Source organism: Garra rufa, chromosome 6 (genome assembly GCF_049309525.1).
Source record: "Garra rufa chromosome 6, GarRuf1.0, whole genome shotgun sequence".
NCBI classification, from domain to species: Eukaryota; Metazoa; Chordata; class Actinopteri; order Cypriniformes; family Cyprinidae; genus Garra; species Garra rufa.
The window spans coordinates 44,649,451-44,676,950 of NC_133366.1; the positions used below are offsets into that span (position 1 = coordinate 44,649,451).

The following is a 27,500-nucleotide window of genomic DNA, read 5'->3' on the forward strand; positions in this document are numbered from 1 at the left end:
AGGCTAAGTTTGTATGGTAATTTTACAGTAATATGTTACTATGGACATTGGTGTTGTCTTAAAAAGAATGTTGTTACTTAAACAGCATGTAGTTCTATTCTAATAATATTATTTCAACTGCTGATTCCAAAAAAATGAATCTCTTTTCACTGTATTAAATTAAAATTCACCTTATTTTGTAAATACATATTATAGATCTTTTTGTGCATTATTCTCACATGTATATTTATATGTGACACGTGGTGGCAAAATTAGTCTGAATTCGCAAATTTTAACTCCATTAAAGTACCTTCAAAATGATATATGACTTGTTGGAATCGGGCAAAAAAATGGATGAGCTACAGCCGTTTGAAGGCGATAGAGTCAGCAGAGTTGATTTTGAGTTGAAGTTAAAGTTTTCTGAAGATTCCAAAGCAAAATCACCAAGCAAAGTTGCATATTTTTCTTTACTTTTTTCGTAATATTAATTACTATATTAATAATCACAATATACTGTCACCATTTTTTATTTTACCTTTGTAATTAAAAATAAGAACAACGATGCAAATAAACAGTAGTTTAATCAAAAGCAGTGAGTGATTCGGTCTTTTCTTGGTTGGTTTAGTTAACATTGAGACAGATCTATATTAAAACCTACTGTAATGCATGGATCCGAAATAATATTACACATCAGATTTTTCGCCATGACATATTTCACAAAAATGTACTCTTTGCAAACTCTCAGAGAGGCGCGTCTTATGCACATGCTGTGCAAATGTCAGTCAGCGTGATCATTTTGTTTTCAGCAGCATGGGTTTGAAAATCATATTTCACTTGTTTGGACTTGTTTTATTGAGAATTGACCATATGCACGGATTACTTCCTTGTTTAGTCAAGCCAGCTAAGTCATTTCCGGTCAACTGTACTGTGCCGTAATATGAGCGTACTTGGTTCGTTTTCTCTACATAATCCTTTCACAATCGAAGAAAAGTGTTGTTTATCTAATGGTGCGTTCACACCGGACGCGACTTGCGCGGAAAAAACGCGCTATTCGCGCGTAGTTGAATGCTTGAACGTTTGAGTTTACTCGCGCGGTAAAATTCACGTCATTCGCGCGTGACATTTTCTTCACAACAGACGCGAATTCGCTTCAAGGGAGGGGCTTCTGCCACTCGTCAGCGGGAAAGTAGTTGTAAAATAGGTGAATGAGCTCAATTTGCCAGCTTTAGCTTGCTTGTAGTCTCAATATGTATGTATATGTAGGTCAAATTGAGTAAAGAGCGTTTTTTAAAACTAACCAGATTGTCCGACCTCTTCACTCACTTTATTCCTAGCAAGATCCCTTTTATTCCTGTTTCTACAAAAGTCCAAAGATGTATCGTACAGCTCCGAGGAACCACAGACAGCAACGGTGATTTTGTCCGCCATTGTTGTTTCGGATTTCTGCCTCCGTCACTACTAGAGCAAGCTCCTGATTGGTTAACGCGGCACGGATTTTCGCCAAAGTTCAGATTTTTGAACTCGCGCGATTCGCGCGAATGGCGCGGCGCGCATTGAGCGTTTCAAGCGATTGCCGCGCCATTCGCGCGAATCGCGCCGCCTCATTCACGCGTTTCGCGCCGCAGGATGGCTATTCCCGTCTTTGCATTGACTTACGGTGCTTTCACACTACAGCGTCAAATTTCCGCTCAGTGCCGCTGGCATCGCTACAACGCCACTGCTTTGGGGAGTGTCAAATTTAGAGCAGAGCATGCCTCTGAAAAAACAATGTTTACACCCTGTTTGCGCTTCATTTGTCTTTTTTTCAATGGCGGTTCACAAAATAAACTGTAGCATATAATGAAAACATGCAAAGTACATTTACTTTTCAACACTATGTGATTTCAGCTCAGTAATCCACCAGTTTCGGAAACACGCGTCATAGTCTTTCCTTGCCAACTTCTCACACCGATTGGTTGTCGCCGGCGTTTTGCGCTCGAAATTTGCATAAAGTTGAGGAATGCCCAACCATTTGACGCTGTCAGCTGCTCTCAACGCTTTCTCCGCGCTGCTTCCAATCCCAAAATGCACCACGCGACCGTTTACGCGCAACTTCCATATGAATGAATTGAAAACGCTCGCTTCGCCCCGCTCGCTACGTGCCAGTGTGAACGCACCGTTACGTGTAAATCACTCGCGCTTGCCGCTTCATTCGCGTCCAGTGTGAACGCACCTTAAGAGGACCAAACATCCATGTATACCGTTTCAAGAATGACAAACGGCAGTTTAAAAAAATAAGCGAGTAAATCAGTAATAACCGGACCAAACATCTGACAAGCTGATGTCAAAAAAAGAGCTTAAATGATTCAGACTAAATTCAGAGTAACAAAACTACAGCAGGAACAAGTTTGTTGGTTAAATATAGGCTATTTAATAGATTTTACAGTTCAAGATAAAACTTAAAAGATGTAGTTATTAAATTTTATAAAATATTTCAAATTCCTATCGATTCATATTGAGTGCATTATTTAATTCTTATACCATCAATATTTAACGTATTTGTAGTGAACTATATATTAGTATTTAAATAATTCACCCTTATAGGCTGTTTGTGTGTGAGCTTAATGATTTTCTGCACTTCCTATACTATATACTTAAGGACGGTAAAAGTACTACAATTTATTATACTAGTCATTTTTATAATTAATCGAAAAGCAAGATGTCTTGAAAAATATAGGGAGTTTAAAAGGCAGCTGCATAATAAATAATCCTCTGCTGCCATCTTTTGGTTTTATGGGTAATTCCATAAATAGACGTTGTTTTCCGTGAAAAGTCATTTTTTCCGATGCTGTTTTTATGAATGAAAAGTGAGTCATTAAAGTACATTTTATTTCACAGCTGTAGAGTTAGAAAATAATAAAGGCTTTAAAATATTGCAAGATTTTAAAAATGTGTTGCAAGATTTTAAAAATGTTTTAAAGCAACACTAAGTAACTTTTCCCTCAACGCTCCCTCTACAGGTTGGAAGCGGAATTGTCAACACTAAAGAGTTGTTTTTACCTTAAAATAATGTTTCCGAACTCGTGTCAGTGGTTCATCAACTCATAACAGGGTGAAACGGCACTTTCGTATTCGCTTTGCGACCCTCTATCGGCCATAACAGCACTATGTAAGTTTGGGTCGTCGGGTCGCGGTTTTGTAGTTTAAATGAGACTACAAATGCGACTTGCTTTACGGCAGGCTTCACAAAAGGTTTTCATACTTTTATAAAGTCATACAACATACTCTACCTTGTCACTGGACATCGTTATTTCCAAAGCCGGTCCTGGATAGCCTCCAAATCTCCTCCTGCATTCAGATTTACCCCCTATCCAATTAACAACCAATGTATAGTGCCAAGTCCCCGTCCTACATTTTACAGTGTAAAAAAAAAAAAGAACAAGAAGGTGGAACCTGAGCCATATCCCCATGCAGATATTGGAGGTGGGTTCTTTTGATATAGGAAAGTAAGAAGTCATGCAAAACAGCCTAACAACCACATAGTAGAACCACGCAGAAGCACCGTAGCGAAAAAGTATATGCAGTACACTTCTACACATGTAACGTAATGCTTGTATCATGCGCCAAAGGCACTTTATACCACAAAGAGCCGTTGATATGCACATCTACAAAAATTCTTCCTCATTCTTTAATGCACATACATTCAGCCGAGCGTAGTTCACATTGAGTTCTTTTTGAACATATCTATAAACCGCGTGAAGCTATTGAAACCCATGTGCACTGTTGCCTGTATAAGGCTTTCTCCATTTTCTGCTTAGGCTGTGTAGAGTGACATGATGCAAGATCATGAAATTGCTGAAACAGTTTTTCCTTTTACACACTTTACAAAATGCTTAGACTGTAAAAAGTGGGGGGGGGGGGATGAAATAACACAATTAATTATTGATCTCTTCTAAAGTCAGGACCTAAGTTAGGAAAAATTTGATTTTTTTCATAGTTTTAATCTGAAGAAACAGGGATGTTTGCATGTGCAAAAGATGCTAAAGTCTTGTGAGTGGTTGCTGGGTGGTTGCATACTTCCCCAAATCGAAAGAGCTCATCTCAACGTCTTTATTACTACATAAACACTGTAAAGTTTCAGGAGTGACAACCAGTCACCTAAATTATCATTAACTTATTCTCGAAATTGTGATGATTGATACTATGGTTATTATAAGGAAGTTAGTGCACGTGTTGTGCATTGGGTATCCACTATTTATGACCAAAGTAATATTACAGCAACCAAAGACTATCTGTGTTCGATGACTTTAACACAGGGGTGTCCTGGAGGGCCGCAGCCCTGCAGAGTTTTGTTCCAACCCTGCTCCAACCTGAAGAACTTGATCAGTTGGATCAGGTGTGTTTAATTAGGGTTGCATCTAAACTCTGCAGGGCTGCGGCCCTCCAGGACCGGAGTTTGACACCCCTGCTTTAACTAATCCAGCGTCAACAGAGCTTTAAGTTTATTATGGACTTGTGTTTATTTGCTTGTTTTTTATAGTAAGATCTGGCAACCCTACTGAGTTGAGATGTACCACATTTTCTTCATTGTGCATACAGATAAGAGAAACAACTCTAAACCGTGTTTAACTCAGTCATTAACAACTAGTTGTTCAGTTCGGTTCACATTGCATAGAATTTTTGAAAATGCGGTTGCCACTACCTGAATTTTTCAGGAGTTAATTTGCTTGTTGAATGCGGTTGTCACTTCTGTAGAACAAGAGCGCTTAAAGCTGTATAGACAACCGGATTAAGCAGTACTTTGAACGTGGCCATGATATTCTGATCTGTTTTATCATCTGCCAGGGGTTTGCTCAAATCCCTAACCTTAAGTATGATTAGTATATATAGAATAGTAAACACTGTACGGTTGTTGTTGATTTTAGAACGTTCCAACACATCAAAATGGTTTATATATGTTCTCATTTCCTTTTATCTCTAGGTATTATTCAAAGAAAAGAATTCAGAGCGGGCTCCCCAGGTCCAGCTGGTGAACAGGAACCAAACTCACTTGCTTCTTTTAAAAAACCTTAGCAAGTTCATCTTGTATGAGGTTCAGGTGCTCGCGTTTACACGTGTCGGAGATGGACCACCCAGCCTCCCCCCCACAGTTGAGAGAACCAAGGATGATGGTAAGCAACCAATAAAATCAACAGAATGTATAATCTAATTCTTCACACGTTCCCACTGGTTATGACAAACCGTACATGCATAATAAAAGCGAATATAAATGTTCAAACACACATCAGGTCAAAATTAGACTTTGAGTGAAAGCTACCCATTTAGCAGATGTTCCTTCACACACTCGCACACCGGTAAACACGCACACACACATTCATAATGGTAGCTCATAGTTATGTCTTGCTTCATGCTCTGGTGGTTTCCAGCTGTGCCCGACATTCAGACTGGCATTACCTCCCACGTGGCTCCAGACACAGAAAAACACACATGCATGCTCGCTCACACTTTCGCCTGGCCTCCTGATGCCCCCTCTGCATGAAACCTCATCCTGCATCATTGTATTCGCTCGAGTCACCTGTCTGAACCACCTCTCACTCGCTCGATTTTTTTATCCCAATTCACAGAAAAGAAAAATCACTAATGAGATATCAATTTGTTCTCAGACAGCAATGACATTCAAGGGTGACAATCCTTGTGAAATCCTTCTACTTTTCAGATATTATTTTTTGAGGAAAAAGTCCCCAGTAATCTCATGTGTTAATTATTGTGTTTATAATTAAATTATTGTATTTATTATATGTCTATTTTATTATTTTATCTATAATTATATTCTCAGTTCTGTAATAAGCGATATTAAAGATGTCCTTGTAATACAGTAATTACCTATTTGTAATTACAAAATAATAAAATAAGCATAATTTAAATTATTCAACATGCAGTACTATATTTATTAAAATTGTTGTAATTATTATATTTATAGTTCAATTATTACATTTCTAATCGTCTATTTTATTAATTTGTTTATAATTAAATTCTCAGTACTGTAATGAGCAATAATAAAAATGTCCATATAATACAATATTTTTAATTACAAAAATAATAAAATAAGCATAATTTAAATTATTCAACATGCAGTTACTGTATTGATTGTAATTATTGTATTCATATTTAATTATATTTATTTCTAATACTTCTATTTTATTATTTTATTTCAGTACTGTAATGAGCAATAAAAATAAAGAGTAATCACCCATTTTTAATGACAAAAATAATAAAATAAGCATAATTTAAATGACACACAATTACTATATTTATTATAATTATTTTATTTATAATAAATTACTGTATTTATAATATGTCTGTTTTATTTTTTATTTATAATGATATTCTCAGTACTGTAATAAGCAATAATAAAAATGTCCTTACAATACAGTAATCACCCATTTTAATGACAAAAATAATACAATAAGCATAATTGAAATAATTCAACATGCAATTAGTATATTTATCATAATTACTGTAATTATTATATTTATAATTAAATTATTGTATTTCTAATATGTGTTTTATTATTTTATTTATAATGATATTCTCAGTACTGTAATGAGCAATAATAAAAATGTCCTTATAATCCATTTTTAATTACAATTTAATTATTCAGCATGCAGTTCCTACATTTAATATGCATTTATATATTAATACTGTAATGGGCAATAATAAAAATGTCCTTGTAAGACAGTAAATCAATCACCAATTTTTTTTTTTTAAGAAATGAAACTTACATTTTTTAACAATCAACTTCTGTAATTAAAAACAATTATTTTAATTCTTGTTTTTCTAATAATAATATATTATTTTGCAGATCTTATTTATAATGTATTTTATTTTCATTTTCATTTTTAGTAACTAATAAATGTTCAGTACTATGGATTAAATATATTTTTTTTTAATTTACTACACTAAGTAGCCCTATAATTGTATTTTAAAAATTTACTATACAATTATTTTTTCACATTGCAGTAATGAGAATGAGATGTTTTTCAGATTATGCTAATGAGAACTTGCAGGGAAATGTGCTTAGTTATCATGAAACTAATGTCATAATGAAAAAAAGCAGACTTAAAAATAGACTTGTTTTAAAATCTGAAATATGACACAGGCATTACTTGACAGTTTCCATGAGATTCAACCAAGTGGGAACCTCATTAAGTCTCCTGAGCTATGAAAGAGCAACCTCTGAGCAATACAATTTCCTTGGGAAAGTTTCTCTCAGAATTATGCTCTCGCATGTATGCAATATATTTCCACAGCAAGGGGAAGTAAGCTGCCATCTTTCCCTTTGAAATGAGTGAGTGTGTTCATATGTGGACTGTGGAGTCTTGCCAGTGGAATGACAAATGCCCTCTTTCTGTCATTTTTCTTAATCGGCTCAATGGAGCAACATTCATTCGGAAATGTACAGGGATACCAGGGACACCAGATACTGGAATGTCTATGTGATTATTCTCTACACACACACTGACTCACACACACACACATATCAGAACTAGTGGATTACCAGCGCTGTTGGCCTAGTGTCCACTGGCAGAGTTAAATGTGTTTGATGAGGGATTATGAAACACTAATATTTATATTTATGGATTTAAGGAATTAGAAGTTTACAGGGAGACTTTGTGTGTGTGTGAGAGAAGAGATTAAAATGTCATATTTATCGTGGCCGAGATAAAAGCTTGGCCCCACAAACAGATGTTTTGAAGTATTTGAAATATGTGCTACATTAGAAGAAATCAGAATGTAGACTAACGTAATCTGTTCTAAATAGCATGTTAAACGGTGTATCTCTCTCTCTCTCTCTCTCTCTCTCTCTCTCTCTCTCTCTCTCTCTCTCTCTCTCTCTCTCTCTCTCCATCCCTCTCTCTCCTCTCTTCTCTCCAGTTCCCGGTCCACCTGTCAGGTTGGTGTTTCCAGAAGTGCGTCTCACGTCTGTCAGGGTTGTCTGGCAACCTCCCTCAGAGCCAAACGGCATCATTATGGGTAAGAGAACATAAACGTTACACAACCAGCCACACACACATTTATCTAGCCATATGAATGAGGACAAATGACTTCTGTTGTTTTTATATAAATCTAATTATAATAATTTTGCACCTTTCTGCATTGAAAATGTAATAACTAATGCATTTAATATAATACTTTAATCATAAAAATGAATTAAATTGGTTTAGTAGATTTTTAGTATCTTTTTTTCAGATTTTTTTCAATATTTATTAATATTAAATTATTATTATTATTTGATCCAAAGTACAGCATAAACAAAAAATGCTATTTAAAAAAAAAAAAAATATATATATATATATATATATATATATATATATATATTTTTTTTTTTTTTTTTTTTTTTTTTTTTTTAATGTAATTTATTCTTATGATCAAAGCTAAATTTTCAGCATCATTACTCCAATCTTTAGTGTCACATGATCCTTCAGAAATCATTTTAATATGCTGATTTGCTGTTCAAGAAATTTTATTATCAATATTTAAAACAGTTGAGTTTTTTTATCAGGATTCTTTGATGAATAGAAAGATCCCAAGATCAGTATTTATCTGAAATTGTAACATTATACACTATTCCATTCAAAAGCTTGGAATCGGTATAATTTTATTTTATTTTTGGGGGGGGGGAAGAAATGATAGAAATTAATACTTTTATTTAGCAAGGATGCTTTAAATTGATCAAAAGTGATGATGAAGACATTTATAATGTTACAGAAGATTTTTATTCAGATATTCATCAAAAAAACCTGGAAAAAATCTACTTGTCTGTTTTCAAGATAATAATAATAAAGTTTTTTTTAAAGCAACAAATCGGAATATTACAATGATTTCTGAAGGATAATGTCACTAGAATAATTATTCTAAAAATTCAGCTTTAAAATCATATTTTAAAATATATTCAAATAGAAAACAGTTATTTTTAAATAGTAAAAATATTTAAAAGTTTTACTGTTTTTGCTGTACTACTAAATGCAAGCTTGGTGAGCAGAAGAGACTTCAAAAATCTTACTGTTCAAAAACTTTTGACTGGTGGTGTTTATATATATATTATTTATTATTAATAATTAGCATATAATAACAAATAAATATTGATTTGAAAAGTTAGATAGCTATGTTTTTTTGCTCAACATATTTAATCCAAAATACAGTAAACAGTAATACTGCTAAATATTTGTACAATTTAAAATCAAATTTTTTTTCATGTTTTAAGTAATTATATATTTAAAATATCAATTTTTGTGGTCCCTCATAAATCATTCTAATATGCTGATTTGATGCTCAAGAAACATTTGTATTATCAATTTTGAAAACAGAAAATGATTCTTCTAAAGTTCAAAAGAGCAGCATTCATTTGATTTGTTTTTATTCATTTATTTAAAATAAAAATCTATTGTAATATTACAAATGTGAGTTTTTAATAAATTGAATGCATCCTTTGCCCTAAACTTTTGCTGAAGTGTGAATAGATCCAACCTCATTGCGAATAAGTAAATACAAATAATTGATATACCATAAATAATTAGTAAATCAATTCCATTGGACTTATTGGTTTATTTCTGGTTACATTTTTCCCAAAATATAGCTATTTAGCTAAATCATAGCTATCATACAGATATTATGACTCATATACTTGCAAGGGATGCAGGAATATAATCTTCATCTGCAGTAATAATGCAGTTTGGGACCTTAAAGAAGGTCTTTTTGTTTCCATGGCCCCGGGCCATTTGAAATGTTATTATTGCAAGGACATGCTGTGTATCGTATTGGAGTCAGTTTGTACGTGCGTGTGTGCTATGAGATTTTCTGTATTGGGATTTCAAGCGTGTATTGAGATTAAACCGCCTCAGTTTTGCCGTTATCAAGATTACGGGCCGTACAGACACTGACGCGCAGCTATAGATGACTGGATTATGGACACTTAACCACCCGTGATGGATCATATAATCCCTTAATAGTGATAGAAATGTGAAGCCTCTTTACCTCGGATGATCTCTTGCCTTCTGTCTCTTTTCTACACACAGTCGCACACAGAGCTCTCTGCTGATTGGATCAATCGTTCCCTGTAGGATTGAGCGTTATAAACCAAAGATCTTCAATCAGAGAAGAGCTGTCAGTGTTCCAGCACTCATTTTATCCTTTCAGATCTTTGTAATAAATTTCATACGTGAGGATACGCAGATAATGTGACTTTCACGAGGGGTATTTCATTCTTCTGTGCTGATTTTCCTCAACAGCAGTCAGTTACTCTCGCAATTATTGAATGTCTGACTAGACAGTGTGAATGTGGCATCGATGCAGTATTCGTTGAGCGACCTTGGTGGGATTTTAGATACCAAACCTATAAACCGATTAAGAACAGATCATTAGATCAGATCATCATCATTATACTGCAGGGAAAAAAAATCTTTTTCTTAATGGAGTAATTCACCCAGAAATGAGAAATCTTCTTTTACTCACCTTACTTTCTTCTGTGGAACATTTTTCTCAGGTTTTTGATTTTTGAGCAATATCCTGGACACTTCTTTTTTTTTTTTCAGTCTGGGGCTGTGAAGCACTAAAACAACAACAAAGCATCATAAAAGTGATACATATGACTTGTGCACTATATACCATACTTCTGCAGTCATGCAATATAAAAAACAGAATTTTTAAAAAACAAAAATATGTAAAATCACACCTGCTTACACATTTTTTTATCTTTTTAAGTTAAAATAATGGAAAAACACATCTTGCCATTATGTATTAATCATATATGTGACCATGGACCACAAAACCAGTCATAAGGTTAAATTTGACAAAACTGAGATTTATACATCACATGAAAGCTTAATAAATAAGTTTTCTATTGATGTATGGTTTGTTAGGATAGGACAATATTTGACCGAGATACATCTATTTGAAAATCAGGAATCTGAGGGTGCAAAAAAATCAAAATACTGAGAAAATCACCTTTAAATTTGTCCATATTAGGTTCTTAACAATGCATTTTACAAATCAAAAATTACATTTTGATATATTTACTTAATTTCCTAATGATTTTTGGCATAAAAGAAAAATCAAAAATTTTGACCCATGATATGTATTTTTGGCTATTGCTACAAATATACCTGTCACAGTTCTGTCTGTTTATGTCTTTGGTTTCGCCCATTGTCTCCCCCTGTTGATCTGTGTCATTTTGGTTTAGCCCCATCATCTGTGTAATCACCGTCACCTGTGTTTGATAATTAGTCTGTCTTTATAAGTCTGTTTGTTTCTTGAGTTCTCTGTCGGTCTTTGCAAATGTTACTTGTGTTTCGTGTGTGGTATTATCTGTTCTCCTGCCTGATCCTGCTTGTTACTCTGAAGAGTTTATTAAAATAGTGTTAATTGTTAATCTTGTCTCTCGTCTCGTTCAACCAGCACGTTCCGTTACAGAAAGACCGACCAATACAGTTTAACCGGCACCTTCCCCTACGTTTATTTTTTCGTTTTGTCAGCCTCAGTGTTTTGTTTTTTTTGGTTTTCATCTTTCTTCATGGACCCTACTGTTCTCCTGATCCTCCTGAGGCAGGGGGAACGCTCTCTTGAGGACCACACACGTGAGTTTCTCTTCCTGGCAAACCAATCACACTTCCCGGATAGCAGCCTATGCGTCCACTACCGCCTAGGACTGAACTCTACCACCAAGGCGCTGCTATCCGGGGAGGGTCCTCAAGAGAGCCTGCCGGATTTCATCGAGTGGGTGCTGGCGTCCTGCCGATCATCCTGGACTGTTGACATCGTCAAGGAGGACGTCAGCCCCACTCCAGACCCAGAACCCAGCCAACCATCACCCCGACATGCGGAGTTGCAGCCCGAGCCCACCGCAGATGGAGAGCCAGAGCCGAGAGCGACAGAGCCACAGCCTGACCCATCTGACCAGGTGCGAGAGCCGACTGCAACATCGGCGACGGTGGATTGCCACGTGGAGCGAGAGAGGGCGATAGAGAGCCCTGCCCACTGCACCACCACTGAGGGTGAGCTTGGACCTAATTCTGGGGACTTAATAGACTTTTTCTCGGATCTCATCGAAGATAACTCTGGTAACTTAATTGACTTTGATATGGAAATATCCGTCTGTCCTGTCTGCCCGGAATTCCCACCCACCCACCCTCTGTCATCTGATGCCATGTTTGTCTGGCCGCCGCTGTCCCCTGACAGCCCCTCAGCTCACCCTCAGCCCACCACCTGTGCTGTGGGCTCGCCGCGGGACTGCCAGCCTCCATCGGCGTCTCGGCTGGAGGATCCCTCAGCTCCGCCTCCAGCCTCCGAGTCCTGGACTCCGCCTCGGCCCTTCGACCCCGCGGTTCCACCACGGCTCTCGACGCCCTCCTCTACACCGTCGCCCGTCGATCCACCAGCTCCACCGGGCTCCATCGTCTTTTCGGCTCCGCCCTGGTCAGTCGTCACCCCATCGTCACCTCAGGACTCTGCTCCTCCGGCTGTGCCTCGTCGCGCCGTCCCACCGGCTCCTTGGGACTCCTCCTTCCTGCGGGCACAGCCTCCATCCTCTGTCGCTCCGGCTCCGCCGCGGATCTCCGGGACTCCGCCTCCGCCTCGGGCGCCAGAGCCTGTTCCACCTTGGCCCTCCGGATCCTCGGCGTCACCCCGGATCATCGGCTCTCCGTCTTCGCCTCGGGCTCCTTCTCCATCTGCTCCGCCTCTGTCGGTCGGCCCCATGGAGTCGGCACGCCTTCATCCACCATGGTTCCTCCCTCCGTCGGCTCCACAGTGGGCCGTCATCATGGCTGCGGTCTGGGTCAGTTCCTCCTGCCTTACGCCCCACCCATGTCCTCCCTGGCTCCTCCCTCCGTCGTCGCCCCTCTGGACTGTACTGTCTGTCACTTGGACTTTTGTTTTGGTCCCCCTCCTGGGGTGGCGTCCTCCGCCGAAACCGCCATGGACATTTTCTGTTTTTTTTTCGCCCCTCTTTTCTGTTTTGTTTTTCTTTTTCTACGGCGCGAGGACGCGCCTATTCGGAGGGGGGCGTAATGTCACAGTTCTGTCTGTTTATGTCTTTGGTTTCGCCCATTGTCTCCCCCTGTTGATCTGTGTCATTTTGGTTTAGCCCCATCATCTGTGTAATCACCGTCACCTGTGTTTGATAATTAGTCTGTCTTTATAAGTCTGTTTGTTTCTTGAGTTCTCTGTCGGTCTTTGCAAATGTTACTTGTGTTTCGTGTGTGGTATTATCTGTTCTCCTGCCTGATCCTGCTTGTTACTCTGAAGAGTTTATTAAAATAGTGTTAATTGTTAATCTTGTCTCTCGTCTCGTTCAACCAGCACGTTCCGTTACAATACCTCAGCGACTTAAGACTGGTTTTGTGGTCCAGGGTCACATATACAGTTGATGTCAAAAGCACCTTTATACAAAATGCATGTTATTTTTTACTTAGTACTGACCTGAAGAAGATATTTCACATAAAAGATGTTTACATTCAGTCCACAAGCGAAAATAATAGTTGAATTTATAAAAATGACCCCATTCAAAAGTTTACATACACCTGATTCTTAATACTGTGTTGTTACCTGAATGATCCACACATTTGTTTGTTTAGTGATAGTTGTTCATGAGTCCCTTGTTTGTCCTGAACAGTTAAACTGTCTGCTGTTCTTCAGAAAAATTCTTTAGGTCTCACAAATTCTTTGGTTTTTCAGCATTTTTTGTGTATTTGAACCCATTCCAACAATCACTGTATGATTTTGAGATCCATCTTTTCACACTAAGGACAACTAAGGGATTCATATGCAACTATTACAGAAGGTTCAAACACTCACCAATGCTTCAGGAGGAAAAACTATGCATTAAGAGCCAAGGGTGTAAACGTTTGAACGGAATGAAGATGTGTACATTTTTCTTATTTTGTCTAAATATCACATTTTTTTTTATTTAGTACTGCTCTTCAATAGCTACAGAAGATACTTACATGTTTCCCAGAAGACAAAATAAGTCAAATTTACCCTGATCTTCAAATCAGTAAGTTTGTATTGTGCAATAGTAGTTGCATATGAGTCCTTCAGTTGTCCTTAGTGTGAAAAGATGGATCTCAAAATAATACAGTCATTGTTTGAAAGACTTCAAACACAAAAATGCTAAAAAAAACAAAAAAAAAACAAAGAATTTGTGGGACCTGAAAGATTTTTCTGAAGAACAGTGGGCAGTTTAACTCTTCTGGACAAACCATGGACTCATGAACAACCATCACCAACAAAGAAAACCACAGCTGTGGATCATTAAGGTAACAACACAGTATTAAGAATCAAGTGTATGTAAACTTTTGAACTATTATTTTCTCTTGTGGACTACATGTAAACGTCTTTTTTGTGAAATATCTTATTCAGATCAGTACTAAATCAAAAATAACATGCATTTTGTATGATTCCTCTTATTTTGGTAAAATAATTAACAGTTTGCAGATTCTGCAAGGTGTATATAAACATTTAACCTCAACTGTATATTCTGGTCCTCGAATCGAATTGGTTAAAAGCAGTGCAATATTGTAGTGATATCAGTACTCAAATCATTTCCCTCTGCTTGTGGTATTTCTCAAAGCTAGTGTCATGCCGAACAGCAATACAATTTTTATTTATTTATTTATTTATTTTTGTATGCTTAACATGTCATACAGCACTGGTGTAATCTGGATATGCAACTGTTGTTTTATTGCAGTGTAACTTTTATTCTAGCTCTTAATTGAGTTTCAGAGGTAATATATTGAAAACAAGAGCCGGTTGGTGAATATTGATCGGTGGATTGAGGTCTCTCTGGTGTCTCTTTGCTCTGGCATTTCATTTCTCTCTTTCTCTCTCTCTTTGTCAGTATTGCTCTCACACATTATCATTCTCTTTTATTCATCTCTCTCGTGCTCTGTCAGGCTTCTCTCTGTGTCTCTCATATTGTCTGTTTCTCTTTGTCTTATCCTTGCATTGATTTGTATTTGGACTTGTGTGTAATTTCAGCACCAGTAGCATAACGAAATGAAGGTACAAATATAATTACTAGCTTCCCAAACACCGCCTTATCTGTCATTAGTTGGACAAACAGACACAGTAGTCCAACATCAAACTGATTGAGCCAATGTTAATGTCAGACTGGTTTGAACTGGATGTTACATTTGGGGAAAGCAATGTATGAATGATTTGCGTATAGTTCTCTAGCCATAATCTGTCATTATTTACTTCTGTCAAATCTGTAGAACTTTCCTGAATATAGTGCAGACTCTTATGGACTGCTTTAATGGTTCTTGTGTGTCGGTTTGCACCACAAGCTTTCCATACATTATAATTGCATGGAAAAAGCCACAGGTGCATTATTCAAAAATGTTTCACGTTCCGCAGAATGAAACTCATAAAAGTTTTTGAGCGATATGAGGATGAGTAAATGATGAGCTAATCCTTTAAGCTGGGATAGGAGGAAGTATTTTAGCGTTTGAAAAAATTGCATACCTTTAGTCTCTTTGTTGCTTTTGTAAAAACAGATATAGCTTAAGCAGGAGCTGTGTACGCAACTCTACGTGTATTAATGAGATATTGGCAGCGTGACATGCTACTTGCATTTGTCAGATCGCTGTCCTCCTTTAGAGACTTCATTGTGCTGCTCATGTTTGGGAAACTACTTTAACCACAGTCAAGCTAATCGTTTTGGTCCTGCAAGGTATTTAAAGGTATGAAAAAGATGATGAATGCATTGAAGATATTTAAGGGGCAGTGTCATTAAATACTTTCTGAAATCTTAGCCATATTTAGCATTTTAAAAACAATGAGGATCTCAGTTAGAGTCAGAACAGATAAATTTACAATAAAAAGCAAAACTAGAAAATGCTGTAATTTCTTTAGAAAATGACAAAATGCTGTATGTGTATGCATATATGTGTGTGTGTGTGTGTGTGTGTGTGTGTGTGTGTGTGTGTGTGTGTGTGTGTGTGTGTGTCTTCTGAGTCTTCAGTGTCACATGATCCTTCAGAAAAAAAATTGTAATATGCTGATTTTTTATCAACGTAAAAAAACTGTTGTGCTGCTTAATATTTAGTTGGAACCTGTAATACTTTTTGTCAGGATTATTTAATAAAAAGCATTTATTTAAAATAGTAATTATAAGACTTTTTAATTTTAAGAAATTAATATTTTTATTCACCAAGGATGTTAAATTTATGAAAAGTTATAGCAAAGACTTATAATGTTAGAAAATTTTTCTTTTTAACTTTTTACTCATTAAAGAACCCTGAAAAATATGGAAGCCCCGACTTTTTATCTCACAATTCAGACTTTTCTTCTCAGAATTACGAGATATAAACTCACAATTGCAAGTTATAAAGTTATAAAGTGAGATATAAACTAGCAATTATGAATTTTTTCTCAGAATAATGAGATATAAACTCAAAATTGCGAGTTATAGAGTCAGAATTGAGATATAAACTAGGAATTCTGACCATTTTTCTCAGAATTATGAGATATAAACTCAAAATTGTGATTTATAGAGTCAGAATTGTGAGATATAAACTAGCAATTCTGACATTTTTTCTCAGAGTTGTGAGATATAAACTCAAAAATGCGAGTTATAAAGTCAGAATACAATTGACTTTTTTATTGCAATTGCGAGTTTGTATCTTGCAATTCTGACTTTTTTTCTCACAATTGTGATGTATAAACTTGCAATTGCAAGTTATAAAGTCTTGAAGTTTGTATCACGCAATTGTGAGAAAAAAGTAAGAATTGTGAGATAAAAAGTCGCAATAACATTTTTTTTATTCAGTGGTGGAAATGGGCTTCCGTTGAAAAAAGAATCACAGGTTCCAAAAAAAATAAAATAATTAAGCATCATAATTGTTCCCAACACAGATAATAAAAGTAATAGCTCAGCATATTAAAATAATTTCTTAAGTATGATGTGACAGTGAAGACTGGCGTAATGGCTGATGAGCATAAGATAATTCTTTAAAAAAACATAACATAAACAGGGCAGCCGTGGCCTAATGGTTAGAGAGTCGGACTTGTAACCCAAAGGTTGCAGGTTTGAGTCTCAGGTCCGGCAGGGATTGTAGGTGGGGGGAGTGAATGTACAGCACTCTCAATACCACCAACTGCTCCCTGGGTGCTGCAGCAATGGCTGCCCACTGCTCCGGGTGTGTGTTCACGGTGTGTGTGTGTTCACTACTGTGTGTGTGCATTTGGATGGGTTAAATGCAGAGCACAAATTCCTACTGGCCTCACTTCACCTCCTTTCCTTCCTTTCCTTTCCTAAACATAAGCCAAAACTTTTGAACGGCAGTGTATATATGTAAGAAGTAAGTTTTTTGATAGATATTAATACTTTTAGTCAGCAAGAAAGTGTTAAATTGATTGATAGTCAATTTCATTTCAAATAAATGCTGTTCTTTTGAAGTTTCTATTCATCAACAAATGATGAAAACAAATTTTCACAGTTTTCACAAAATTATTTTCATTTTCATTGATAATCATGTTGAATGTTTCTTGGGCAGCACATCACAGGAATAAATTACATGTTAAACTCTATTAAAATAGAAAATAGTTATTTTAAATTTTAATAATATTTCACAATATTAAGTTTTTACTGTATTTTTGATGAAATAAATGGAGCCCTGGTGGCTTCTATCATATACCGACCCCAAACTTTTGAACCGTAGTGTATATTTTTTCATTTGCACAAAAACACTTGTTCATTTTGTATTAATGACAAACAAACATCATTTTAATATCAAATGTATATTTACCAGTTACCATATTCATGCAGCATTATATTTAAATGGTACCTTAATGTACTATATAGAATATGACTGTTTTACCACCATATAAGTGTCCCGAAAGCATGGTATTTATGGCAGCACCATAATTCTTTTTGTAATAGTCTCTCCTGCTCTCCTTCCCTTATAGCGTTGAGTGTCTGCTGTAATGTGTCCTGTGGTTAGGGATCAGTGATTGCTGTGGTAACAGGGTGCACAAATAAAATGCGCCTGACCGAGGGGGCGACGATCCGACCAATTACACGGCTTACTGCTCTCACCACGGCAACCCAGACATTAAAAAATGAGTACCGAACCACCTGGCATGGGTCACAGCTCTACCATGATAGATGAGGGAAAATACAAAGGCTGAACAGTTGATTATTGGCCGTTTTTTGTCCTCTTGCCTCCTTCTCTCCATTTCCAGGGCAAAAGCTACTCTGAAACAGCAAAGAAAAGAAGGAAAAAGTGTTCAAGTTGATTTCTGCCTCTAGTGTAACGCACAAAAAAAGAGCAGAAAAAAAAAAGAAAAGAAAAACCATCAAAAGAGAGAGCTCAGGAACAAGCGGGAAAAGCAGAGGATTTTGCATAGGCCCCTCTGGGCTTTTTGGGTTGGGTTAGAGATGGCCTCTTAATAAAGGAGGATCTTAGCGAGCTGTGCGTTCGGAGAGGGGAAGAGAGAAAAGGAAAGAAAGGCTGAATAAGAATCTGAGGAGACAAGGCAAAGGGGAAAAAAACATTGAATTAAAACCAGCCTTAGCTCCGTAGCGCCATGCTAATCCTCCAAACGGAGCACGCTAACACCAAACGTCCCATGTGACAGAGATAAGAACGTCTCTCTCGGCCATTCTGTAGATTCCCCCCGTTTACAAGGCACTTAACTCTCGCAATCTCTACAGCACCTCATGTCAAAAACACCCTTTCGGCTGTAATAAACGCTTCCAGGTTAAAGCATGTTCTCAGACTGTGGAGATCTTTCGCAGGACATCTGCATTAAAATTAAATGAGCCTTGTCTGCAGTTAGAAGAGGATTATTAACTCTTATGAAGGAAGGCTGCTGTTGCAAACTTGTATAATGACCGTAGGTACTTAAAAATGTGACACCTCATATGTTTAGACCGTTGTAATGATACACACCAGATGGATTGTTATAAGCTGATTTGAAATGAGTTGTGAGGTTTGTGTTGGAATATTAATAACTGTTTTTTTTTTCATATATTAAAAGTGTGTGAGGATGTTTGCTGTCAAGCTCCAAAAACGCAAAAAACAACATCATAAAGCATTTCCCATCAATTATATTTTGCGCTACTGCATGTTTGAATGATGATAATAAAAACAATGCGAATAACTATATATTACTCACTAATGAAAATTTAATAATATTAATATTGATTATCATTAATTATAATACATGCATAATAATTTAGTAATATAAATAACATTTAATAATAATATTAGTAATACATTAATATTATTAGTGAATATTACTATTATAAAATAATATTAATCATTATTAATTATTGAGTATTTCCTAATACTACTATGTATAATAAATAATAATAATAAATGTGCATTATTATTATTATTATTATTATTATTATTATACTAATTTGTATAATTAATAATATTAATAACAATGATTATTATTAAATTCTAATTTAATTCAATTAATATATTAATTAGTATTATTGTTATTAATAATAACAAAATACATAAATACACACATAGCAATTATTACATAAGCAATAATATAATAACAACAACAATATTTATTCATTATTATTGTTATAAAATAAAAAATCAATCAATAATACTACTAATATGTATAATTTGTTATTAGTAATAATAATAATATATGAATATAATAAAAACAATAATATAACAGTATATAAACTATTAATAATAATTTTATAATCTGAACAATATTTATAATTAACATTTTAATAATAATAATATTAATCTATTAATATTATTAATCAATATTCATTTTTGAGTATTTCCTAATACTACTAATATGTATAAATAATAATACAAAGAAGAATAAATATTTATTGTTATATCCTTATTATTAAAATAAATTCTCATTTAATTTAATAATATATAAAAATTAATACTATTGGTATTATTAGTATTATTGTTAGTAGTATTATAAGTATTATTATACTATGTATAATTATTAATGATAATTTAATAATATTAACAATATTTATAATTAACATTTTAATAATAATAATAATATTCATATATTAATATTATTAATGTTATTATTATATAAAATAGTAATATTAATCAGTATTCATTTATTGAATTTTCCTATCCACTAAGATGTATAAATAATAATAGGAAGAAGAATAAATATTTATTAATATTATTTTTTATTATTATTATTATACTGTGTATAATTAATAGTAATAATAATAATAAATGTGTTATATATTTAATTAGTATTATTGTTAATAATAATAACAAATGTGTTATATATTTAATTAGTATTATTGTTAATAATAATAACAAAATATCTACATACAGTGTATATCTACATATTATATAAGCAATAATATAATCATATAGTAATCATAATAATAATAACAATATTTATTATTATTAATGCTATTATACTAATATGTATAATTATTTACAATAATAAATTAATATTTTATATTAATTATTTTAAATTTAATATATGAAATAGTATTATCATTAATAATAATAATAATAACAACAGTGTAAACAAATACACATTGTATTTATTATTCAAGCAATGATAATTATTTCTGTCAAGTGTGGTTTCTAAGATTTATACTATTATTCCCTGACAGTGCAAAAAGTTAAAGACAATGTATTCTAGCAGTTCTTGCCCAACTATGACTTTGTTACTACAGGTTATCAAATTTCTTACCGTCTGGATGTCAACGACCCGAACAAGTTCACCATGGTTGAAGTGGGGTCCAACGCACGTCAATTCACCGTGACAGGACTGATTCCAGAATCGGCGTACGTTTTCCAAATCACAGCACGCACTCAACTGGGCTGGGGACCCCCGGAGGAGGCCATTGTCATAACAACAGAAAAAAGAGGTATGTTTGAAGGGTTAATGTTCAGTTATGTTGTTATCAAATTATCCACTACTTAATACAAATTGGATGTGACTAAGGCTAAAAACTCACTGAAACGCTCATGTTTCGTGGAGTCAGTTTGTCTGAGCAGAATGTCAGCTGATAAAGCAAACTGTCAAAACAGCATGTGGCCCTTTGGAGATGACTGCATTTAAACCCGAGCTCAAAATTAGCCGCGAGCCGGGTCTGTGACACATGCATATGCCCAGCAGTGACTCATTACCCATGTCCCACAGAGCGGCCGCAGCCCCCTCGACGACTCACCGTGCTTCAGAAAGGGGTGGAGTCTAATAAGCTGCGACTTCATTGGACGGCGGGGGGAGACGGCTCTTCCCCAGTGCGCTACTTCACCCTGCAGACATTAGAGCTGCCGGACGGCGAGTGGAAGACCCACACATCCTCCATCGGTCATAATAACACCTCCTGGGAGGTGGATAGGTAACACGCGCACATATCTCTCTCTGATTAGTCATAACGGGCAACGGCTGGTACAAGAACAGTCACTATTTATAGGATAATGTGCTTTAGCTCTGACAGACAGAAGACATTAAAATACAAAGGATGGAGATGCGCTTGAGGTCAATGTATGTTTGGAGTATGCAGACATGGAAATAATTCAAGCTATAATTCATTAAGTAAAAGCTTTTATATTGTTATATAAAGTAACAAAATCATTTTTTTTAGGTTTGAAAGGGTAACACCATGTTTCAGACCATATTAGCCCTGTGTTTTTTGTTTTGTTTGAAATGGTACCATGTTTTTGTTTTATTTTTAATCATGGGTGCAAAGGTAATGTTTTGTTTTGTTTGAAATGGTAATGCCATGTTTTTGAACCATATTAGCACCATGTTTTTTGTTTTGTTTTTGAACATGGGTGCAAAGGTATGGTCATGTTTTGTTTTGTTTTGTTTTGTTTGAAATGGTAATGCCATGTTTTTGGACCATATTAGCACCATGTTTTTTGTTTTGTTTTTGAACATGGGTGCAAAGGTATGGTCATGTTTTGTTTTGTTTTGTTTTGTTTTGTTTTGTTTTGTTTTGTTTTGTTTTGTTTTGTTTTGTTTGAAATGGTAATGCCATGTTTTTGGACCATATTAGCACCATGTTTTTTGTTTTGTTTTTGAACATGGGTGCAAAGGTATGGTCATGTTTTGTTTTGTTTGAAATGGTAATGCCATGTTTTTGGACCATATTAGCACCATGTTTTTTGTTTTGTTTTTGAATATGGGTGCAAAGGTATGGTCATGTTTTGTTTTGTTTTGTTTTGTTTGAAATGGTAATGCCATGTTTTTGGACCATATTAGCACCATGTTTTTTGTTTTGTTTTTGAACATGGGTGCAAAGGTATGGTTTTTTGTTTTGTTTTGTTTTGTTTTGTTTTGTTTTGTTTTGTTTTGTTTGAAATGGTAATGCTGTGTTTTTGGACCATATTAGCACCATGTTTTTTGTTTTGTTTTTAAACATGGGTGCAAAGGTTTGGTTTGTTTTTGGACCATATTAGCACCATGTTTTTTGCTTTGTTTTTAAACATGGGTGCAAAGGTTTGTTTTGTTTTGTTTTGTTTTGTTTTGTTTTGTTTTGTTTGAAATGGTAAAGCCATGTTTTTGGACCATATTAGCACCATGTTTTTTGCTTTGTTTTTAAACATGGGTGCAAAGGTTTGTTTTGTTTTGTTTTGTTTTGTTTTGTTTTGTTTTGTTTTGTTTTGTTTTGTTTTGTTTGAAATGGTAATGCCATGTTTTTGGACCATATTAGCACCATGTTTTTTGTTTTGTTTTTGAATATGGGTGCAAAGGTAATGCCATGTTTTCTTTGAAAGGGTGCCATGTTTTTGGACCATATTAGCACCATGTTTTTTTCTTTTGTTTCGTTTTTGAACATGGGTGCAAAGATAATGACATGTTTTGTTTTGTTTTGTTTGAAAGGATAATGCCATGGTTTTGGACCATTTTAGCACCATGCTTTTTGTTTTGATTTGTTTTTGAACATGGATGCAAAGGTAATGACATGACATGTTTTGTTTTGTTTCGTTTTGTTTTGTTTACATGCAGACAGTACATGTTGTTTGGGAGGGGGGGTTGACATGTACCATGGTAATACCGTGTTTTTCTAGACTGTTTTGTTTTGACAAATAGTACTGTGGGTTGTTTTTTTGGCTTGGAGTGGGGGTTTGCAACATGTTTTTTTTTTTTTTGGACGTTTTTTTCCGACATGGTACCATGGTAATACAATGTTTTTTATTTAGATACCATAAAAAAAACTCTTTAGGGATATTCATAATGCTATTTTCTGAACTACCATATAAATAACACAGTCAAGATAATGATTTAGTCCCATAGTGTTGTTATTATTTGTTTACCTCACATTAATGCTACTGGGTGAGAGAGTCAGGGTGAGGATAAAAAGGGTAAAAATAAAAAAAGACCTCGACTGGACTGATTCAAACAAAGCTCTTCAATCTAAAAGAATGAAATGACAGAAAACATGTAGGACATTTTATATTATAGACATGCAGTGACATTGATGAGACATCATTAAAAATAAAAAAGAGTGAAATCGACAGACAGACAGAGCAAAAGTGCGCGTGCACGAGAGAGAGAGACTGCAATCATAATCAGGCTGACCATCGGGTGGCCTGATGTCTAATCACACATCCATTCAGCTCCACCCGCTCACTAACCTGTTTTCTGCTCTCCATCCTCCAGCACAAGCTCATATTTTTTTGCCCTGCCTGTTCGTTCTTCTCATCATCACCTGTCTGATTCATGCTGTCGTCTTCGTTCACGTCTCTAAATGTCCAATTGCATTAAGAGGGAAAATATATTGAGCTAAAGGACTTGCCTCTGCGTAACACTATATTTCTCAACCTGCTTTGTTATGGAACCATGGGAGCATTTCTGCATTCAGTACCACTCGATTACCCACAACCCACATGCCTGTCCTTTTAATTACCCACATGTGCCTTTCTCTGACGTTCAATGACTCACGTAAGCCATCTTACTGACTGCAAAGGAAGCACAGAAGATGAATCTGAAGTGGCATGGATAAAACAAAAGGTCATTTGAACAGACTTTTTAACGAATCACAAAAACAATTACTGTTTAGAACACGACTGTACTACCCTTACAATTTCTGCAATATATACAGTAGTTTGCAATGCATACTGTATAATTTATGCAGATTTGAGAATATAGACATTGACTGGATTAACTCATATATAGGAATTTTAATGAGTATTTAATGTAATTACATGTATGTAAATTACCTTTACGTTGTACGTTTCAAAAGTGTTTTTAAAATGCTGGAAAAAAATTATGACGGGAAAATTCTAAATTTTTTAAATTATTCTTGGCACAGCTTTTCCATGATAAGAAGAATGCAAAATTTTGAATTTAGAATTTGAATTTAGAATGATCCTTCAGAAATGATTTTAATATGCTAATCTGTTGTTAAAGTAAATTTCTTCTTATTATTATCAATGTTTGAAAACAGATGAGCTGCTTAATATTCTTGTGAAAACCATCATACATTTTTTGAGCTTTTTTTTTTTTTGATGAATAGAACGTTCAGAAGAACAGCATTTATTTAAAATATATATTTTACTGAATCTTACTGTCCCCAAACATTTTGAACGATAGTGTATATTTCATCAAATTTAGTAAATTAACTTTTATTTCATGGACCACAGCAGTGTTGCCAAGTCTGCGGTTTTCCCGCGGAATTATGATATCTTTAAACACTGTTGCCGCGGGTTGTTTTTCATGTCCGCAGGTTGAAGCGACCCCAATAACATAATATTTAGCCCCTGGAATTCGAATTTTTAATTAGGGGAACCCGGCCAAAAAACATGTATTTTATCACCCTCGAAACGCTATTGGGCTACATTGGGCTAGTTTTGAGCAGCAATTGGGCGGGTTTTGTTGCAAAAACCTGGCAACCCGGGACCACAGTAATGGACCACTTAATTTCTTTTCATTTTCTACTTCATTTAATTTCAGAGAGCCAATTATTACATTCTAAATTTTTCATCCCTACTTATATGTGTCTGTTCTACCATTTATTTCCTGTATAGTTTGTTTGTATATGTTGGTACTGTGCTTTTCTTCAGTTTGTCTTTTTTTCTTTCTCTCTCTGTCGCACACCCATTTTTCATAATTGCATGAACCGAGTGTTTTGAACCAAGAGGATGTTTGTGTTCAAACCATCTTGATTCTCAGAGGAGTAAATGCCTCCAGCTATTAAAACAGAAATGCCACTAACAGTCCTCGTCTTCAACGCCCTAATTATAAACACACACACACACACACACACACACACACACATACACGTAAACACTCACAACGACACAAGCACCCTCACAGTCTTGATTCTCAAATCCTTAATTGCTCACTTCACAAACATGCACACACACACACACAGACTCAAAGTTTCCCTGATGGCCCACTTTGATATACATTACCCACAACCCCGTGTCCCTTCCCACGTCTTCTCAAAGTTTGAAAAGCAATAACAAATCTGTGTAGTTAACTAATATTAACTAATGATAAATGAATAATGAGTCCTTATAAATATGAAAATCTCAAGAAATACTCAAGAGTCCAGTATCTGTTCAAGGTTGAGCAGCACTTGAGCAAAACATTGTGGGTTGAGCAGACATGTCTACTCAATAGATTGGGATGTATTCTTTTTACTGTATTCATAAAGGCATTTTTATGATATGTTACTTGTAGTAGCAAGGGCTTCTGTTTTTGATTTTCTCAAAAAAGTCTAAAATTCATAATTTATGGTTCCTGTTGGTACATGAAAATGATCCAGTGTGTGAGTTGAAATGCATCTCTTCTCTTGTAGGTTGAAGCCGTACACCTCTTACAAATTTAGAATGATGGCCACAAATGATGTGGGAGACAGCGCCTTCAGCAAGGAAACTGAGCCAGTTACCACTCTGCAGGACGGTAATACTAGATTCTGTGTTGTGCGAAGTGAATTATAATTTTTTAGAGTGCTTTTTGGAGCTGAGTATTTGTGAAAGGAGTAGTAGATAGTGTTTTTTTTTTTTGGAAAATTTTTGGAGGAGAAAACATTAGAATAGCAGATGGTCGGATGGAAGAATGTCATTCTATCTACATTCTCTCATCAAAAAATTAGATGCAGTTGAGGTCAAAAGTTTACATACACCTTGCAGAATCTGCAAAATGTATGCTATTTTTTTATTAAGTACTGACTTGAATAAGATATTTCACATAAAAGAGAAAATAAGAGTTGAATTTATAGAAATGACCCCATTCAAAAGTTTAAAAGTTGTTCATGAGTCTCTTGTTAGTCCTGAATAGTTAAACTGCCTGCTGTTCTTCATAAAAGTCCTTCAGGTCCCACAAAGTCTGTGGGTTTTCAGCATTTTTGTGTATTTGAACCCTTTCCAACAATGACTGTATGAATTTGAGATTCATTTTTTCACACTGAGGACAAGTGAGGATCAAATGCACACTAATGCTTCTGTAATAGTTGCACATGAGTCCCTCAGTTGTCCTTGGTGTGAGAAGATGGATCTCAAAATACAGTCATTGTTGGAAAGGGATCAAATGCACAAAAATGCTGAAAAACCACTTAATTTGTGGGACCTGAAGGATTTTTCCTAAAGAACAGCAAGTAGTTTAACTGTTCAGGACAAACAAGGGACTCATGAACAACTATCACTTAACAAAAAAACACAGCTGTGGATCATTCAGGTAGCAACACAGTATTAAGAATCAAGAGTATGTAAACTTTTGAACTCAGCTATTACTATATGTAAACACCCCTTATGTGAACTATCTTATTCAGTTCAGTACTAAATAAAAAATAACATGCATTTTGTTTGAGCACTCTTATTTTGGTAAAAACATTTTGCAGATTCTGCAAGGTGTATGTAAACTTTCGACTTCTGATCAGTTCATTAATTGACGGAATGTTCTTCTGTGTGTTTAGTGCCAGGTGAAGCTCCTGTCATTTTGAACGTCAAACCATCAACCACAACATCTGTGATTGTCCAGTGGCAGGTAAAAAGAAACATAAAATCTTACGCAGCCCAAAGTTTTAAACAGTAAACATTGTTGCAGTGTATTATGGCATTGCCTTCATCAAAACATTGCCTAAACAAGGTATCTTAGAAAGCATAATGTTGGAAGAGTCTTAATGTTCGATGATGCTTTCAGTGCTCACTAAGTTTTGAAAGAGCATTAGCTTGAGAAGGTGTCACAGGAACTTTTCCTATCTTTCCATTTAACAACAGGTTCAAGGGTTCAAATTGTCCAACAACGTTTAATAGCAGTCTTGTGTGCAAAGTATTCAGCTGCCCTCTCAATGTTAATTATGTTTGGCAAGCAGGTTCTTAGCCTTACTCTTTACCCTCTAATTAGTTAGCAGTCATTTCACGTAGCTCCTCTATCTATTCACACACATACGGATACATTTACAAAGCTGGCCTGTTTTGACCCCATCTTAATTAACTTTGCCTATAACACTGATCACATACTGAATAAGACACATCCATAATAGAATAGGAGAGTGAGAACGTGTGTTAGAGTGAGTCAGAGTAAGAACAACCAGATCAGGCCTTTACTGACCTGTGGTCTCA

At 35.3% G+C, this 27,500-nt stretch overlaps 1 protein-coding gene across 1 annotated transcript in view; it reads left to right on the forward strand.

The window, feature by feature from the left end:
- sdk1b (sidekick cell adhesion molecule 1b) overlaps positions 1–27,500 on the forward strand; it is a 191,093-nt gene that overhangs the window by 138,938 nt on the left and 24,655 nt on the right. Inside the window, exons 30-35 of the mRNA XM_073842664.1 lie at positions 4,940–5,129; positions 7,894–7,992; positions 20,654–20,848; positions 21,124–21,325; positions 25,736–25,839; positions 26,852–26,922. Of these exons, the coding sequence (XP_073698765.1) occupies positions 4,940–5,129; positions 7,894–7,992; positions 20,654–20,848; positions 21,124–21,325; positions 25,736–25,839; positions 26,852–26,922 (861 nt within the window). The remainder of the gene's footprint in view (positions 1–4,939; positions 5,130–7,893; positions 7,993–20,653; positions 20,849–21,123; positions 21,326–25,735; positions 25,840–26,851; positions 26,923–27,500) is intronic.